This window comes from Blennius ocellaris (genome assembly GCF_963422515.1).
Source record: "Blennius ocellaris genome assembly, chromosome: 24".
NCBI classification, from domain to species: Eukaryota; Metazoa; Chordata; class Actinopteri; order Blenniiformes; family Blenniidae; genus Blennius; species Blennius ocellaris.
Genome location: NC_137673.1, coordinates 9,824,398 through 9,843,721, shown reverse-complemented (window position 1 = coordinate 9,843,721; position 19,324 = coordinate 9,824,398). Strand labels below are relative to the sequence as shown.

Sequence of the window (19,324 nt, the reverse complement as noted above, 5' to 3'; positions counted from 1 at the left end):
TTTGTGTGTCGGTTTTTTGTGACTCTTCATTGGCAACACAACACCACGGAAACATTTTTCTTACTCGGTTGTACAGATGAAATCTAATTTGACCAAATAAAATTCGTATTTTTAATTGAATGTGATTTTTCTGATAGACATAATCCCAGAAATGACAGACAAAAAGCGCTTTATAAATTTAAAGAAAATTAGATTAATATAATTCCAAATTATCTTGAGTTCTCAAAGTGTCCAAATACACTAGTATTGGCTCGCTGTCTGCTTTTGATGTAAAGTGACTACCAGAAGAGGAGGAGGAGGAAGTCTTTGTGTATTTTGAGATTATGAGCAGTGATAGTCTGCTATCTGGGTGGAAATGGAGAAAACAAACATTTGAGGAACTTCTCGGGGCAGAAATTTTCTGCTGGTTTGTTTATGAAGTCCAGATTTAAAGCACAAAGCTCAAAGAAGAGCTTTTATTTTCTCAGTTTCAGAAAATGATGGCAGGTTTCCTTTACGTCAACAGAGTGACTTTTTTCTTTCACGTTCCAAAGCGAATAATAAACAAGCAAGGAAACAGCAAGTTGAGTGATGAGTGACCAACCAGCCAATCAACCAGCCAGCAAATGTTTTTGTTTTTTTAATTGTATTCCCATATCTAAATATCTGATTCAACTAGTCAACAAAAGATCCAAAATACCAACCAAATGACCACCAACCACAAATAATTAATTAATCAACCAACTAACCAACCACCTGTTGATATGAAGTCATTGACTTCATATCAACTTCTAAATTTAAGTGTTATTGTTTGTTCTTCTGTCTAAAGTTGTAATTTATCATCATGTTGCTATTTAGAGGCTGAACCTGACGAGTGCAGGTCTGATGATCCGTATCTGTTAAACCTAGTTGTTCTGCCATGTGGATTAAAAGTGGGTCTTTGTCCAGACGGCGGCCTCTCCACCCTGTGTGTGTTTACAAACCTTTGCCCTGCAATTCTCCATGAGAGCGGACCGGAGTCTGCAGGGCACGTCCCTGAGAAAACCCTCACAGAGGCAAAACAAATCCCACCTCAGCGTCAAAACCTGCCATGTTTGTTTAAGTGGTTAAGGGTTTTGCTGGAGCGGTAGGTCGCTGCTTTAACTCGCCCCAGTGAGACGAGGTGGAGCCCCTTTGTGTCCCACCTGGAAGAGAAGCTGAGTAAATAAACCCACGGAGGTTCCCACACTATCTGCTGCTTTATCAGCAACACGACCTGCTCCACACCCTTTGTAGCCACAAGAGCCGTTTTCACCATTTTCCACCAAATAAATTAGCCTGGAGCCACAATACATCGTGAATAATAGAAGAAAAAAACATAAATGTTTGCATGTTGAGTGGAACTTGAGACATACGATATGTTGTTTTCATTAAATCAGCTATAACAGTTATTATACATTCCCAGGTTTTCACCCTGTCATAGGATAGTTTTTGTTTCAGACAGTAAAATGCAACTTTCTTCAAATAGAGAAGGAAAAATTAAATGAAATAACTTTTCTTTCAGCGCCATCTTGTGGCTCTTTGTTCATGTTACTCGCCATTATTATTCACTCCTTCTAAGGATTGTACAGTGAGTTAAAGCACATCTCACTTTTATTACATCTGGTTGTAGTGTCCAGTACATTGTGGGGAAATGACTCAGCAGTAAGTAATGACTCATCAAAATAAGAGATTCGAAATAAAATTTAAAAAAACTGCATTTATTGTACCACAAATAATTAATGTGTCTGGTTTTTTTTTTTTTTTCTTCACAAATTAGGATTTAAATCCCAGGTTTATACCTGGGATTTAAATGTACGTTTTTGTCAACAAGTAGGTCCAACCAACTGACCAGCCAACCTACTTCCTGAACGCTGATAAATTGTAGCTGAGTCTCTCGGTTCCAAACCACTGAGCTGAAAGCAAAGTTACAAACTCCCCCAAACAAGCTTTCCAATCGAATCACGGCTTTGCGCCTGTTCCTCCTCATGTGGGTCATGTTTGTTTAATGTCCGCAGAGGTCATGTCAGGTCCCTCAGTAGCAGGCTTTCTGCCATGTGAGACAGGAGGCGCAGCTTCAAAATAAACTTTTTCCGGTCGAGATTGGTGGGGATTGTGTATAGTGGTGGATATATTGTTTTTTCTCTTATTTTATTTTTTTCTTCATTTTCTTTTTTCTTTCTCTTTTCTCATTTCTTTTGTCTTTTTATTTTCTTTGTTGGAGGCATACATTTCATTTTGAAGGAGTCCACGGGCGGCGGGGATGGGAGGTCTTATTCTGAAGGTCTCCACAGACAATGGCGCTGGCCCTTTAAATGCGCTTGACGGTGGACTCCTGCAGTGAGTTGTTGAGTGTTGACAGGGAAATGTCTGCAGGAGGAGAAAGCGACTCTTTGTGCTTCTTCATTAACGGGAAAAAGGTAAAACTCGCTCTTATATCGTCAAATTGTCGTAAGTGTTGCAGGTTTTAGCCGCTTTTAGCTGACTTCTGTCAGAAATGTCCGTTTACGAGCTTCACCTGTGTTTTACTATCTCCCGACATGCATGACAAAGTGATTGTTTTGTTTGCAAGAAGAAGAAAAACTGGGGGGGGGGGGGGGGGAAGTGAACAAAGCCGAAGAAAGGGAGTGTGAAAGTTGGGGGCCTGGTGTTATGCAGAAATCTGTGGGGCATAAGTCAGTGTCTGATGTGTCAGTGTCTGATGACCAAATAAGGACTTCCTCATACTTTACGCGCTCATTATCATATAAAAAATGTTAAACTCGAATTAAATATAAGTTAACAGTTTTTCATTCCGATGAATTACATCTTTAATACTGTTAAGATGAGCAGAGGTCAGCAACACTTCAGCTCCTCTGGACCAGCTCCATGACGACTTTGGCATTATGTAATGTAAATAAACATTGATTTTCGTTATTTTATTTGCACTCCGCACTGATTTTCAAAAATCGTCGGACCTCTAGGATAAAAACAGATCATTATAAGTTGGGCATACCTTTAAGGAAAAGAAAGAGGGGAGAAGTGTAAAAAGAAAATGAAATGACATTATTAAAGAGAAAACGAGTGGAAAAATTGAAAAAGGGGAAACTTTTATCTGGTGGGAAATTGTGAAAACTGCTCTTTTGGCCATAAAGGCTGAGATATACCATTAAATCCATTAGGTTATTGTTTGTCTTCTACATTCTTAATGACAATGATGGTATTGTATTTGTTTTTCCCCTGTCTTATTCGGCAACATTAGGAATAAACGAAAAGAAGACACATTTTATTTGTTCGGTTTATACATTTTATTAGATTTGATTGTAGGAAATTTGATCAATGGTTATTTAGATAGCCAGTGTTTTGTAAATAACCTATTGCCTTCTTTTCTGGACCAGCTAATGATTTGATCCTTATTCGGCTGATTTCCTCAATTATTTCACATCCGATACTTTTTTACATCAATAAATTAATCAGAAATTAATCCCCCAAAATAAATTTGTGTAGATGGATAGAACCAGCAGGTGGCGGTAATGCAACTTTATGGACGCAAACTGCTGTTACGATTTAAAATTGGCTTGTTTTATTTTGGTAGCGCCTTAAAATGACACTACTATCAACAACTAATATTATTCACATGTCGGATAAATAATGTAGGGTCCCAACACTGAACCCTGAGGGACGCCACAAACAATTTCCTGCTTCACAAACTGTTACTTTTTCTGCAAGTAGCTTTAAAATTGCTTGTTTTAAGACTTAATTTCCTAAATAAACTCCTGTTTATCATGTTCAGTGCTACAAGATGTTTAATTATGTCCATTGTTTTATATTAATCACATTCGTTTTATGCCCAATTTATTTCATGTTTTCTCTTTTTAGCCTGTAAACCACTTTGTGAACAACTGTTCTTAAGTGCTTTATGAATAAATAAATAAAACATTTTTAGTAATTTGTGGGCTCTTTTGTCATTTTTAGCACAAAAATGTGTGTTTTTATTATACACTAATTGCTTAAAATACTAACAATAGTGGCAAACGTAATCATCTTCCCATAAAAAATGAAGCTGTTTATTCTCAAAAGTGTTCTAATAAGTGGCCCTAATGAAGACTTTCAGCATTATTGTTTAATATTTAATAGTTGGGAGTTTATGTTTTCTTGTTTGTCGACAGTGAAGTGATAATTGACTTTTGTGAGGGAAAACTAAACGATTTCGAGAGTTTGTGATTTAAAAAAAAATAAAAAAATAAATCAAGTTGAGTGAATTCCCGATGAAACGGCTGTTTTCCGTCCCGCCAGGTGACGGCGCAGGATGTGGACCCGGAGACGACGCTGCTGTCCTTCCTCCGGGAGAAGCGTATCCTTTTTTTTTAAACGGTGGAGGTAGTAATGTGCGTCACGGCGTTCGGCGGCCGCTGGAGCCTTAACCACCGCCACCACAGTGAGGTTGACGGGGACCAAGTCCGGCTGCGGCGGCGGAGGCTGCGGGGCGTGCACCGTCATGGTGTCCCGCTACCGACCCGCCACCAAAACCATCACGTATCCTTCCGCCAGGCCAGGCCACCTTTTTAGAGAAGACAAAAAAATGCCTTGCATATGAAAAAATAATGCCACATTAATGAAGTGTCAAAGGTACAATTTAGATACATTTTATAACATTTTTAGCTGTTATTTTTTTACTCTCGCTCTTGGTTACTGTTTCATGTGACTCTGTCAGTGTTTTAGTTTTAGGTGTCCTTGTTGCCTCAGCACTCTACAATTAAGTAGATTTTACTTTTTTTTTTTTGTTTTCCATAAACCTCTGCCTGACTTTGCCGTTTAATTTTATTTATTTGCTTTTATCCACTCCAGAGTTGCATACCAAATATCTCCCCTTTATGTACAAAATCAGACGTTTATTGGACAAGAGGAGCTCCGAGGGTTTTCTGGTCGTCTTGCCAGCCTCAGCTTCGTCATTTCTCTTCGGCCCGTTAGTGATTTCCCCTCGTGGTTGCACGCCAATGCTGCACAGAGGCAACGGATCACAAATTGAAGACCAGCATAGGAATGGAGGACAGAGATTATCTCAGTGCTCGAACACATCTCACACGCCGATTCGCTAACAGCAGCATTAAAAAAAACAACTAAAATCAGCTGATGTTGTTGTTGAACTCTTTTTCACATCTCATGATCCCACCACAGCTAAACTAATCAAATGGTTCTTATCTGGATGGTTTTGGATGGTTTTTGAGGTTTGACAGCTGTTCAGTGTTATCTTTACCACTGTGGTACCACACATCTACAACCTTTATGACCAAAATGGACATTTACACCATTTTCCATCAAATGAAATGAGTCTGGAGCCACAAAACATGTTAAAATTTAAAGAAAAGTACATCTGTAAATCGTGTTGCATTAATGAAGGTGCAAGGTGCAATTTAGATATTTTATGAAGTTTATAGTTGCTGTAGCCGTTTTATACATGTTGGCTATTTTTCATTTTCCTTTTCCTCTTTTTTAATTTTTCCCTTTTTTTCTCTATTCTATTTTCCTTTTTCCACTTTTTTAATTTTAATTATATATTAAAAAAAATTGCTTTTTCCATTTCTTTTCCTTTTTATAAAAATTTTTTTTTCTTATTTTTCCCTTTTTTATCCAATTTTTTTTTTCCCCCCAACCTAAATGCTAAAATCTGCAGGTTCCAGACCTCTGATGTATAAGAACACAGTGCTCTGTTTTAATTTGAAGTTTTATTGACCTCTTCCCGTTGACCCTTCACTCCCCGCCCAGCCATTACTCGGTCACGGCCTGCCTGCTGCCGCTGTGCCAGCTCCACGGCGCCGCCGTCACCACGGTGGAGGGCGTCGGCAGCACCCGGACCAGGATCCACCCCGTGCAGGTCGCGGCGTTTTGCCGAGTCACTCTGCTCATATAAAACCAAATGGCTGCAGTCGTCCACACAGACCTTTGTTCTCCACCGCGTCACATGCAACCCGCCCCCCCCCACCCCCCCTCCCCCGCTGTGTTTGCTTCCTGCCGCAGCAGCTTCAACTCAAACTATGTGATTAAAGTCTCTGCACGCTCTAAAGGAGTCATTAGTTGATATCTCACGAATCCAGTCTCCGTTAAATGATCTCTAAATCAATTCTTACAATTTATTAGGAAAAAAAAGAAATCCAACATGGAGCTCGTTCCTCATACCGCTACTTCCTCTCTGAGGGCACATGAGGTATTTTGAATGGTACGGGAGTTGGACGCCTGTTAATTGGCTGCAGGGACTGTCAGTCATGGACAGCGATAGCATAGCGATAGCATAGGTCCTTTGCGCATGCAAAAAATAAAACTAAAAAAACCACGAACATCCATGCCAGCGGAGCAACGCACCGCGGAGATTTAACATGAAATACAGGTTCAGGAGGTCAGAACATTTATACAAGTACCGTTCACAGATAGAAGTTAGCGGCTAGGTTTTAACAGCTAGCAGTTAATGGTTAGAGGTTTTTGGTTGTCGGTTCGCAGCTCGGAGATAAATCGCAGTTGGTGGCTAGTTTTTAACAGCCAGTGGTTAATGGCTAGCGATTTGCAGCTATTGGTTACTGACTCGTGGTTCGCGGGTAGTTGTTAGCAGTTAGTGGCTAGTTGTTAGTGGATGGTGGTTAATGGTTAGTGTTTGCAGCTTTTGGTTCCTGACGAGTGGTTAGCAGTTAGCAGCTCCAGATTTGTGGTGAGTGTGTAGCTGTTAGATGTTAGCAGTTAGCAGCTAGTGATTAGTAGTTAATGGTTAGCTCCTTGCAGCTAAATTTACCAGTGGAGATTTTGTGAAATTGGCCTCCACTGTTTACGACAATCTAAAAGCTCTCATTTTGAGGTGACGCCCCCTTGTGGGCGATTCTGGTTTGAACAAAGAGCCCAAACCCACGAAAAATTCTTTCACTTTCAAACAGATTGTTGGTTTCCACTGAGGTTCAACACCAAGATGTGTTTCTGGGTGACGTCTCCTTTGAGATGAGCTCTATTGGTTCACATTTTGCTCTAAAAGTCCTTCCTGACCCGTTTGCTTTTCTCTACCTGCTCTTTCCAGGAGCGCATTGCGAAGGCTCACGGCTCTCAGTGCGGCTTCTGCACGCCGGGCATGGTGATGTCGGTTTACGCTCTGCTGAGGAACAAACCGCAGCCCACCATGGATGACATCACACAGGCGCTGGCCGGTTCGTGCACGTAGTTGTTTTTTACAAAAAATCACTCCCACCTCAGGTTTATCTTGAGCACAGGTCTGCGACTCTGGAGCCACATGAGATTTCACAATATATCATGTAAATGATTTCATTTTTATTTCTGTTCCACGCTGATTTTCAGGATTTCTGAATCAGGGGAAATGGCGAAAGACAGCCAGGACAGCTTTTAGAAAAAGAGGGGGGAAAAACCAAAAAGGGATGGCAAGTAAAAAACGGTATAAGAAAGTTTTAAAAAAGGAAGAAAAAGAGAGAAAAAATTTAAGAAAAGGGGGAAATATGAGAGTAAAAGAACAATATACAAGAAAAAGGGAAAAAATATAGAAAAAGTACATTTAAACAATGTTGAAATAGGAAAGAAAGTTTAAGAAAAAAGGGAAAGAAAGGAGATTAAAAAATAACAATATACAAGGGAAAAGGGAAGAAATATAGAAAGAGTAAATTAAAAAAATTTTGAAAAAGGAAAGAGAAAAAAATTAAGGGAAAGAAAGGAGTAAAAAAGAATGATATTACAAGGAAAAATATAGAAAAAGTACATTTAAAAAATGTTAAAAGAGAAAAATTGAAAAAAAGGAAAGAAAGGGGAGTTGCTGGTATAGTTAAAACTGCTGTCCTCATTAGGAAGCACAGAGCAGCTATTAATAGCTAAATAGCTTTTTTTGTTGTTTGTACGGATCGCAATTGTTTTTCTCCATTCCAGATAATTCACATGTTTTGTGGCTATTTGGTGTAAAATGGTGACAACAGATTTGATGATGTCTGTCAGGCCTGCTGAAGCTCTAAACGCCACTTTCCTCCATGTCATTTTGTTAGTTCCAGTCTGCACTGATGAACTCGGGTCAGTGTTCGCCTCCTCGTGCTTGTTTTTAAAATCATTTATGTGCAACGCATGTGGTTTGCACACATTTGTCTCAAACACAGTTCATTTTGTTCTCCTTCAGCTGACTAGAACTGAGCGTTTCAGTCAAGTGAACTGAAGCGTGTTGTTCGCTTCGTTCCCTCCGGCAATCGGCCGCGATAAGGAGTTGGTGTGACTTATGTCTTTGTGTCAATTTGTGTTCAGGTAACTTATGCCGCTGCACCGGCTATCGGCCCATCGTGGACGGCTGCAGGACTTTCTGTCAGGTTCGTATTCGTCCCTCGCCAACGTCTCATTGGCGGGTAGAAAACAAGTCTTCATACAAGAAACAAGGAATACCCATGATACCTGCAGGGCTCAAAATCTCAAATCAAGAAAGGCAATCAAGGATTAACTGAGGCGCTGCAGAAAAAAGTGGGACAAAAAGTGAAATTTAGATAAAGGAATGAGAGGGGGAGTAAATATTGAAAAATAAATGTATAAATTAAAATGATAAAAGAAATGAAAGGTAAGGAAAAAATATTGGTTAAAATTGATCAAATGGAAAAAGGAAGAAAAAATGTATAAATTAAAAAAGTAAAAGTAAATGATCAAAAATAGAAAAAAAGTTGACAAAAAGGAAAAACAAATGTATAAATTAAAAAAGAAAAAATTGAAAGGTAAAAATGAAAAATCTGTTAAAAAATGTGATCAAAAAGAGGAAAAAAACAAATGAATTCAAAGAAGAACACATTAAAGAAGAACAAATTAAAGAAAGTTGACAAAATAGAAAAAGGAAAACTAAATGTATAAAGAAAAAAATGAAAGGTAAAATTAAAAAAAATTGGTAAATTTTTTTTTTAACCAAATAGAAAAGTTGACAAAATGGGAAAAGGAAAAACAAATGTATATATTAAAAAAAAAAAAAAATTGTAAGGGTAAAAGTGAATTTTTTTTTTTTATAAAATGTTTTTTTTTTAATCAAAATTAGAAAAGAAAAGAAAAGGAAAAAATAAAAATGTCTTTTGTAGCTCAACCTGCCAGCGTTTGTATTATGTTTTCTCACATTCATGTGAATCGACAGGAATCGAACTGCTGCCAGACCAATGGTGGAAACTGCTGCCTCAGCGGGGAGGAGAACTCTGACACACCACAACTCGTGAGCTTTCAGCTTTTTTAAATTTCATTCTTTGCGCTCAAACTAGTCGATTCCCGCTCAAATCCGCTTGTTACCTCGTCCCTGATATGCAGGAAAAGCCTCAGCTCTTCAACAAAGACGACTTCCTGCCTCTGGATCCGACTCAGGAGCTGATCTTCCCCCCGGAGCTGATCGTAAGCCTGAGGAGCGCCGGAGCCTGAAAACGCCACGTGTCTTTTTTTGTTTGTTTGTTTTTTTCACTCTGTGACGCACCACCTCTTGTCCCGCAGCTGATGGCGGAGGCGGCGACGCGGCGGACGCTGCGGTTCCACGGGGAGAGGACGAGCTGGGTGTCACCCGCCTCGCTGGAGGAGCTGGTGGCGCTGAAGAGCCGACACCCCGAGGCGCCGCTGCTGATGGGAAACACCAACATCGGTCAGCACAAAATGAACTTTAAGAATTGATTGAAGGGAGACTGGATATGTGAGAATATCAGCTTGGATAAAAATTATTTCTTGTGTGAAGGTCCGGATATGAAGTTCAAAGGCGTGCGCCACCCGCTGCTGATCTCCCCCGCCGCCGTGCCGGAGCTGTTCCAAGTCTCGGAGACGCCTCACGGTGGGTGACCGTCCACGCGTCCCGCCGCTCTGACCCGCGTCCCGTCGGCCTGACTCTGTGGCTCCCCGCAGGCGTGTGGGTGGGGGCCGGGTGCAGCCTCACCGAGGCGCACCTGCTGCTGGACTCGCTGGTCGCCCGCTTCCCCGAGGAGACCACGGAGGTGTTTAGAGCGCTGGCGCAGCAGCTGAGGAACCTGGGGAGTCAGCAGATCCGGAACATGGCGGTGAGGAGCAGCTCTTAACTCAAACGTTGTCGAGAGTTTCAAAAAGTGTTTCAAAAAGTTTCTTCTTTAGTCTCTCGGAGGAAACATCGCCAGCGCGTATCCCAACTCCGACCTGAACCCTGTCCTTGCCGCCGGAAAGTGCCGAGTCAGCGTCATGTCCACCGGTAAGTCGGAGTAGAGACCACTGAAGAAGAAAGCGGCTGGGTCTCAACTCCAAGTACGCGAGTATGTTTACGCCAACTTTGCGAGTACGCTCTTGGAAGTGCGTGCTTGCAAGTCCATACTTGCAAGTATGTACTAGCGAACTTGGCGAGTACGTTCTTGGGAGTGCGGAATTGCAAGTCCGTACTTACGAGAACGTACTCTCCAAGTACTCAAGTATGTACTCGCAAACTTGGCGAGTACATTCTTGGGAGTGCGGAATTGCAAGTCTGTACTTCGGAGAACATACTTGCAATTATACGAGAATGTATTCTCAAAGTACACAAATATGTACTAGGAAACTTGGCGAGTACGTTCTTGGGAGTGCGTACTTGCAAGTCTGTACTTCGGAGAACATACTTGCAAATACACAAGAACATACTCCCGGGAACGTTTGGTTAAAAAAAAAAAAAAGACCTTAAATGCTGCATTCTAATGCATTGTGGACTAAATACTACATTGTGACCAGTTGATATTGAAGGAACCAAATACTTAATGGAAGAAATATACTTATTTAAAAGCACATAACTGAACCAATGTAAAGATGTATGTATGAATGTTTACAGAATAAATACTAAATTGTTACTTCAGGGGCCACATACAGTCCAGTTTCACCTTGAGCGGGCCGGACCGAAAACGCAATGCTGTTATAACCTTTAAATTTACAATATAAAGTTGTTGGTTTTTTTGTTGTAAATTTACACAAGCTCACAAAAATACTACTGAAAATCGACCACACAAGTCCGGTCGGGATGCGTCCTCGACAAAGTGGGCGGAGCGAGAACACATCTGGTTATTTCATCCGTACTTTGAATTGGATCAGTGCTTGGTCTCCGACTGACGACGTTTCACAAGGAAGAGCGCGAGTCGAAGACGACAAGACGCTTGACGGAGCAGGATGGTGGTGACCGTGTGTGTTGACCCTCCAGGAGGACGGCGGGAGATTCCCCTCGATCAGGACTTCTTCGTTGGGTTTGGGAAAACCGTCCTGAAGCCGGAGGACATAGTCATGGCCGTTTTGATCCCGTTCTCCACAAAGGTCTGAAATACTCTGCAGCTAATGTAAAATATGAGTGTAATTAATTAGAAAAATTCATTGAAATAAAAAATAAATTCAGGTAATTTAAAAATGTGCAGTTATTTTAATTTAAAAAAACATAAATGGTTCCATCTACACAAACCTCAGTATAGGAATGAATTGGTCATAATGATCAATTAACCCGTTTATGTCAAAGCAATAAAAATAGAAGTCTCGATTATCATTTAAATTTAAATGTAATTACCATAAATCCCTCAATGTGATTTAGACTTGTAATGACTGTTCTATCCTGCAGGGGGAGTTTGTGCGAGCTTTCCGTCAGGCCCCCCGTAAGGAGACGTCCTTCGCCACGGTGACCACGGGGATGCGAGTGGTTTTCTCCGAGGGCTCTCGGGTGGTTCAAGACGTCAGCCTGTACTACGGCGGGATGGGACCGACCACCCTGAGCGCCGCCAAGACCTGCGCCGCCATCACGGGGAGGTCGGCGGAACATGGCGGTGACAAAAAAATGTTTCCCCCATTCCGTGCAGATCGTGACTCGACGTTTGTTCCAGACCGTGGGACGACGAGACGCTCAGCCGGGCGTACGACGTCCTCCTGGACGAGCTGGTCCTCCCGCCGGAGGCGCCCGGAGGGAAGGTGGCGTTCCGCCGCTCGCTCACACTCAGCCTGCTCTTCAAGTTCAACCTGGAGGTCCTGCACAAGCTGAGAGAGACGGTAAACTCCGGTTTTGTTTTTGTTTAGGAGGCCCGTACCTGATTGTATTTGTGTTTCTTTGATTCCTCCCCGTCAACGAACCCAAATTTGACCCCCTAAACATGGAATCCTGTAGAGATCAAACCAAAACTCACTTGTTCATCTCGCCAAGACCTAAAAATCGCGCCACGCCACCCCTCACCTAAATCCAACAGGAAGTCCACAATATGCCTTTCAAAATAAGATTTCTGCCCTTAATTGGCGAGCAAAAGATGGTGGCCATCTTGTCACTTCTAGAAATTTTCAGCTCAAGTTGTAATGGGGTAAAATCATGAAAGTTGTGGGATGTCTGAAGACCTGTTTCCACCGAATTTAGTTAAAAAAACCACTTTTCCCTCCCTCTCGATGACATCATCACCTGCGGTCAGGCTGTGACCAGTTGACCTGCATGTCATGACTTTCAAAATAAAAGTCAGTGTGTATTAGAAATGACAATATGAACCTTCACAATAGATATTTCAGGACGAGCTAGGTTGGGGTGTAGCTGGCTTTCAAAATAAAGCTGCTTGCAGTGTTAATTTTATCTGGATCTGTCGGAAGAATGAATGTTATGGTTTGCATTTCTCCAGAACGTCATCGCAGACGAGCTCCCGGAGAAGATGGCGCCGCTACCCAGAGACATCCGCCCCGGCGTGCAGGAGTTCCAGGTCTGAAGGCGCCTCCGTTTGGACGCCGCCGTCCCCACGCGCCACTAACTCCTCCCACCTCCCCGTCTCCAGGCCGTCCCAAAGCACCAGAGCGAGCAGGACCCGGTGGGCCGTCCCATGATGCACCGCTCCGCCGTCAGCCAGGCCACTGGCGAGGCCGTGTACTGCGACGACCTCCCCAAGGTCGACGGCGAGCTCTTCATGGCGCCGGTCACCAGCTCCCGGGCGCGCGCCAAGATCACGTGAGGGGAGACGCCGCGATCCGAAACGTCTGAGACTTCGCTGCGTTGCTGAAGCGTCTCCTCCTCTGTGCCACAGCGGCGTGGACGTGAGCGCGGCGCTGCAGCTGCCAGGCGTGGTGGACGTCATCACCGCTAAAGATATCCCGGGAAAGAAAGTCCGCACGCTGATGGGATACGACGAGGAGCTGCTCGCCCAGGACGAGGTTTTTTTATTTATTTATTTTTTAAAACCATTTTCTGAGCTTCTTCAGACCGTCACGCTGAGCATCTTCCCCCTCGCCGTCTCGCCCGCAGGTGTCCTGCATCGGTCAGCTGGTGTGCGCGGTGCTCGCCGACACGCGGACCCACGCCAAGCGAGGGGCGGCGGCCGTGAAGATCGCCTACGAAGACCTGCCGGACCCCATTTTCACCATCGAGGTTTGTGGGAGTTCGTCGTCCTTAACGTTTTTTTTCCCAACACGGTGAAAACTACTCGAAATGATGTAGTATATATGCCAGGCCTGTAGGTGGCGATGTAACGCTGCCACAGAAATACACCAACAGCGGAGAAGAAGACCAGGGCCTGCAACAAGCAGAAATCCACAAATCTTATCGTTCTGCGGATGTCGTCCGCCATTGTTGTTGTTAAGTGACGTCGTGGGGTTATCATTTCGAGAGGCGTGGCGATGACATCATCTCTTTCAGCTAAGGTGGTTTCACGTTCCCGTCGTTTTTGGCCGATCATCCACACGGCACAGCGTTTCAGGACCCCGAAATCGTTTTGGGACAAACTGCTGTGGCGGCGCCACCTACAGGCCGGGAATATGTACTACATCATTGTTGTGTTTCCATCTGTCCTTTCGCAGGACGCCGTGGCGAAGTCGTCCTTCTTCGAGCCTCTGCGGCTGATCGAGCGAGGGAACGTGAGCGAAGCGTTTAAAGACGTGGATCAGGTTTATGAAGGTGAGCGAGCGAGCGGGGGACGCCGTCCACCGGACCCGTCTCTGAACGTCTCGCGTCTCCAGGAGAGATCCACCTCGGCGGCCAGGAGCACTTCTACATGGAGACGCAGAGCATGCTGGTCGTCCCCGTCGGCGAGGAGGCGGAGTTCAACGTCTACGTCTCTTCCCAGTGGCCGACCATGACGCAGGTACGCCTCGCCGTCCGCGTCCCGCCGGTACAGCGGGGACAATTTCCCTGATGGTGTGTGTGTGTGTGTGTGTGGTCGCAGGACGCGGTGGCGGAGACGTTGGGCATCCCGTCCAACAGGGTGACCTGTCACGTCAAGAGGATCGGGGGCGCCTTCGGGGGCAAGGTCACCAAGACCGCCATCTTGGCTTGTATCACCTCTGTGGCCGCGTGGAAGTAAGACGCACGGAATGTGATCTAGTCTTGTACATCTATATCTTTAGAATCATGTTTCTCGGTTTAAAAAAACGATCTGAATGAGCAACAGACTTCTACATTCATTATCTTGAGTGTGTTTGACGCGAGCAGCGGAGCTCTCGTCCCGCTGACGCTCAAGGCCGAATGAACGCGTTGACGGAATGGGTGGCCATCTTTTCATTTTTGCCGCGAAATTCAGGAGCGGTCGAGCCGTCCGCTGCGTCCTGGAGCGAGGCGACGACATGCTGATCACCGGAGCGCGGCACCCGGTGCAGGCAAAGTACAAGGTGCTCAAGACTCCATGATTGAAATCTGGTTATTTATTATTGTGATGATGTCATCTTTGCTATTATTTGATGTTTGTTCCAGGTGGGCTTCATGAACGACGGGCGGATCGTGGCCGCAGACCTCCAGTACTTCTCCAACGCTGGAAACGCGATTGACGAGTCCGTCCTGGTACGATTCCCGTCTGGTTCACTTCCCGTTCCCCACCCCCGGCGACGACGGAGGTCGTGACCTCTGCTCTCGCGGCTGCAGGTGGTGGAGAAGATCCTCCTCCACATGGACAACGCCTACAACATCCCCAACCTGCGGGGCTCCGGCGCCGCCTGCAGGACCAACCTGCCCTCCAACACGGCGTTCCGGGGCTTCGGCGTGCCGCAGAGCCTGCTGGTGGTGGAGAACATGCTGAACGACGTGGCGGCGGCGCTGCGTCGCCCCGCCGACCAGGTGACCGCCCCCCCCTCCGTTGTTGGGACGTGCCGTCGTCCCGCGACTGCTCATTTTTTTAAAAAATCCTCCTCTCAGATCCGCGAGGTGAACATGTACCGGGGGCCGTCGGTCACCCACTACAAGTACCGCTTCAGCCCCGACAACATGCACCGCTGCTGGGACCTGTGCAAGCTGAGGAGCGGGTACGACGCCCGGCGCCGCGCCGCCGAGCACTTCAACCTGCAGCACCAGTGGAGGAAGAGTGGCCTCGCCATCGTCCCTATCAAGTACGGCATCGCCTTCGCCGAGGGCTTCCTCAACCAGGTACGACCCGACCGCCGCTTTGATGTTTTGTTGGGGGTTTTTTCCCTGACGGGAGCATTTTTTTCTCCGGCAGGCCGCCGCCTTGGTCCACATCTACAAAGACGGCTCGGTCCTGCTGACTCACGGAGGTGCGGAGATGGGGCAGGGCATCCACACCAAGATGCAGCAGGTACCAACTTCCCTTTGGATTTATTTAGCAGGTGATGTATATATTTTTTTTAGGCCTTGATGAGATGAACAAGTGAGTTTTGGTTTGATGTCTCTGCGGCATTCCCGCGGGCCGTGGTGGCGGTTTTAGGGTTTCCAGGTGGCGTTAGAGAGCAGGTTTTGGCACTCTAAGGTTAACTTTTATATTTCATAACATTTTTCACCCGTCTTGATGATCATGCAGACATTTTGTTGAGTCTTTGAGCATGTTTCGGGGTCAAATTTGGGTTTATTTACGTACGAGTAGAAGACGAAACAAAGACAATAGGGTCCTCGCCTACGGTCTTGTGTTTGGTGTTCAGGTGGCGAGTCGCGAGCTTCACATCCCGCCATCAAAGATCTACATCAGTGAAACCAGCACCGCCACCGTACCCAACACCTCCCCCTCCGCGGCGTCCTTCGGCACCGACGCCAACGGCATGGCGGTGAAGGTAGGGCCCTCTTCCTGTCAATGCCGGCGCCATAACCTCTGAGCCGTGTTCCTCTTGTCCTCCGCAGATCGCCTGCGAGATTCTGTACGAGCGGCTGGAGCCCATCAGGCTGAAGAGCCCCGAAGGATCATGGGAGAGCTGGGTAGGAGGGGACGGGAGTCTGCTGGGGGAAAAGTTGGGCTTTAGAATAAACAAAAAGAAAAATGTAAAATCTTTTTTTTTTAATTTCAGATCAAATCAGCTTATTTTGATAAGATCAACCTCTCGGCCACTGGACACTACAGGTGAGTCACAGCTCTGCTCTGCTCGCTCTGATTGGCCAACGAGCACGACCTCCACGTGGACTGGGCAAAGACGGGGGCTTTTCAAAAAGTTGCATTATTCTCATTTTCATGGAGACGAAGAGTTTTCAAAAAGTTGTGCGTTTCCACAGTGAAGGAATGTTTTGTTTTGTTGGGTTTTTTTAAGTGTGTCTTTCCATGGAGATGGAGCATTTTCAAAACTTTGCCTGTTCTCAGGGAAACAGTGTTTTGAAAAAGTTGTGCATTCCCACGGAAACGGTTTTCAAAAAGATTTGTATTTCCATGGAGACATGGAAAAAGTTGCATTTTCCACAGGTTGCACAAAGGCAGTCTCCATGAAAATGGGAAAATCACAACTTTTTGAAAATGCTAAGTGTTTTCACATAGTTGTGTTTCCATGGGGACAGAGTGTTTTCAAAACTTTGCGTGTTGTCAGGGAAACGGTGTTTTGAAAAAGTTGTGCATTCCCACGGAAATGGTTTTCAAAAAGATTTGTATTTCCATGGAGACTACCTTTTTCAAAAAGTTGCATTTTTCCAGAGTTTACACAAAGACAGCATTTTCAAAAAGTTTTGATTTTCCCATTTTCATGGAAACCAAGTGTATTCAAAAAGTTGCCATGAAGATGAGTGTTTATAAAAAATAAGATCTGTGTTCCCACGGAATGGAGCGTTTTTTCCAAAAGTTAAATTTCCCCCCATTTCCACAAAGACGGAACGTGTTCAAAAAGTTGCTTGTTCCCTGGAGTGTTTTCAAAAAGGTTGTTTTCACAGAGATGGAGCGTTTTGAAAAAGTGACGCGTTTCCACGGAGACGGACCATTTTCAAAAAGTTGCGTCCTGTCGCCCCCCAGAGGCCACGACCTCCACATGGACTGGGAGAAGATGGAGGGCGAGCCCTATGCTTACTTCACGTACGGCGTGTCGTGCAGCGAGGTGGAGCTGGACTGCCTGACGGGAGACTACCGGGTCCGCAGCTCCGCCGCCAAGCTCCGACCTGCGCGTGACGCTCGCTCACTTCCTGTTTCTCTTCCGCGCAGACGGTGAGGACCGACATCGTGGTCGACGTCGGACGCAGCGTCAACCCGTCTGTCGACGTCGGACAGGTGATTCGCTTTCTCTGACGATTCAAACAAAGGTCGATGAATGTCTGACGGCTCGCCGCGAGACAGGAAGTGACGCGTTGACGTGCTGCGACTGGCCTTACGCGTGCGCTCAGTCGGTCCACATCACGCTGACAGTCTCCCCGTGCGTCCCGCTCTCAGATTGAGGGCGCCTTCATGCAGGGTTTGGGTCTCTACACTCTGGAGGAGCTGACGTTCTCGCCGTCGGGCCTCCTCTACACCCGCGGTCCTTCGCAGTACAAGATCCCGGCGGTCTGCGACGTGCCGCTGCAGTTCAACGTCCACCTGCTGCCGGACGCCGACAACCCGCACGCCATCTACTCCTCCAAGGTGGGAGACGCTTCTCCACCGGCTCCCGTTCGACTCGGCCGCGCATCACTGTTGGGTGTTTCGGTTTCACTGGTGCCCTTGTTAGCTGGTGACTTCTGCCGGCAGCAGACCTAACGCTCCTCCTCCTGCGTGTGCGCAGGGTATCGGCGAGCCCGTCCTCTTCCTCGGCAGCTCCGTCTTCTTCGCCATCAAAGACGCGGTGGCCGCCGCGCGCGCGCAGTCGGGGCTCGCGGGGCCGTTTTGTCTCGACAGCCCCGCGACGCCGGAACGATCCTGCCTGGCCTGTGCCTCGCCGTTCACCCAGAAGGTAAACACTCGCGCTTTGGTCTGAATATTTATGCATTTATTTGGTAAACTTGGAGAAAATATTTTGAATTTAATGGTTTTTCATAAATGATTGTCGATTACAAGTTAGGAAATAGAAAAAAAAATGCAATTGATTACAGAAAATGTCACGATTAATTAGATCATTTAATCGTTGACAGCTCTAATATATAGTGTGTGCGTATATAAACGCCACCTAGAGGTCAAAATAAGTTTTTATGAGCAAATTAAAATCTGATCCAAGCATTTTAAAACTGTTTCGTTTGATTTTTTAGTTTTTATTTTTCCAGATTCCTGCCGTCAAGCCGGGATGTTTGAAGCCATGGGCCCTGAACGTCTGAACCAATCGATAACCATTGATCATCTCAGCCAGCTGGTCCTGGATCAGCCTGGCAATGTCTGCTTCCACTATTCACTCATGCTGCTATAACACATCTGCTGCCACTTTTTAAACATCTTTTACTTTTTTTACTTCCCCTTTTGTTCTCTTTTCTATTTTTTTCTCTTTCTAACAAGAAAATGATTATATATATATTGTAATATATATATATATATATAAACAATAAAACAAAGCTAATTGTTTAAATTAAAGTGTCTCGGGTGGATGGATTATATTCAAAAAGTGTTTTCCTTTTCCAACTGAATCCAGGAATAAATGTTCTTCACTGGATTATTTAGTTTGTGTGACACGAATATTGTGGAGCAGAAACATCAGCTGATGTTCTATTTTGGGTTTTTATCCTTTAATGCAGATATTTTATTGTACGTTGGGATAAATCAACAGCTAAACTGTCCAACCACAAGGTGACTTTGCTGCTCCTTCCAGCTGCCTTTGAAAGAATGAGTGGGGGTACAGGCCAATCAAATGAAGGAAAACCTGGAGGGCGGGGCTTATATCAGGACTGGTGGCTGTGATTGGTCAGTCCAGGAGGAGCCCGGGGCCCCAGGTGCAGCCGGCAGAAGAGGAGGAGGAGGAAAGTTTTGGTAAAAACTCTGACACGCCTGCGGGTCTGGACACCCTCTTCCTCATCTTCATCCTCCTACTTCTATTCCTCATCTTCATCCTCTTCCTCCTACTCCTCATCCTCCTGCTCTTCATCCTCTTCTTCCTTCTCACCCTCCACATCTTCCTCATCCTCCCCTTCCTTCTCCATCTTCATCCTCCTCATCTTCGTCCTACTCTTCCTTCTTCTCATCTTCATCCTTTCCCTCTTCTTCCTCCTTCATATTATCCTCCTTTTCTTCCTCCTTCTCATCCTCTTCTTCCTCCATATTATCCTCCTTTTCTTGATCCTCCTCTACCTCTTCCTCCTACTCTTCGT

The 19,324-nt window shown here is 45.2% G+C and overlaps 1 protein-coding gene across 2 annotated transcripts; it reads left to right on the top strand.

Annotated features, from left to right (window-relative positions):
* Positions 1–2,312: 2,312 nt before the first annotated feature.
* On the top strand, positions 2,313–18,507 carry aox6 (aldehyde oxidase 6; the record flags this gene model as incomplete). Of its 2 annotated transcripts, XM_080519909.1 has the most annotated exons (35): positions 2,313–2,417; positions 4,273–4,330; positions 4,416–4,512; positions 5,743–5,851; positions 7,034–7,160; positions 8,248–8,309; positions 9,107–9,181; positions 9,274–9,354; positions 9,451–9,595; positions 9,686–9,778; positions 9,850–10,001; positions 10,072–10,165; positions 11,132–11,241; positions 11,537–11,721; positions 11,796–11,958; positions 12,567–12,644; positions 12,717–12,886; positions 12,963–13,089; positions 13,181–13,303; positions 13,732–13,828; positions 13,891–14,015; positions 14,097–14,230; positions 14,451–14,538; positions 14,621–14,707; positions 14,789–14,980; positions 15,059–15,286; positions 15,360–15,455; positions 15,796–15,924; positions 15,992–16,066; positions 16,156–16,208; positions 17,079–17,193; positions 17,265–17,330; positions 17,490–17,678; positions 17,818–17,985; positions 18,293–18,507. In XM_080519909.1, 35 exons carry the CDS (start codon positions 2,313–2,315, stop codon positions 18,341–18,343), a joined length of 4,047 nt encoding a protein of 1,348 aa, XP_080376035.1. In that variant the 3' UTR covers positions 18,344–18,507. The 2 variants fall into 2 exon arrangements, with proteins under 2 accessions (XP_080376035.1, XP_080376034.1); XM_080519908.1 differs by having other exon boundaries at positions 14,789–15,286.
* Positions 18,508–19,324: the final 817 nt, after the last annotated feature.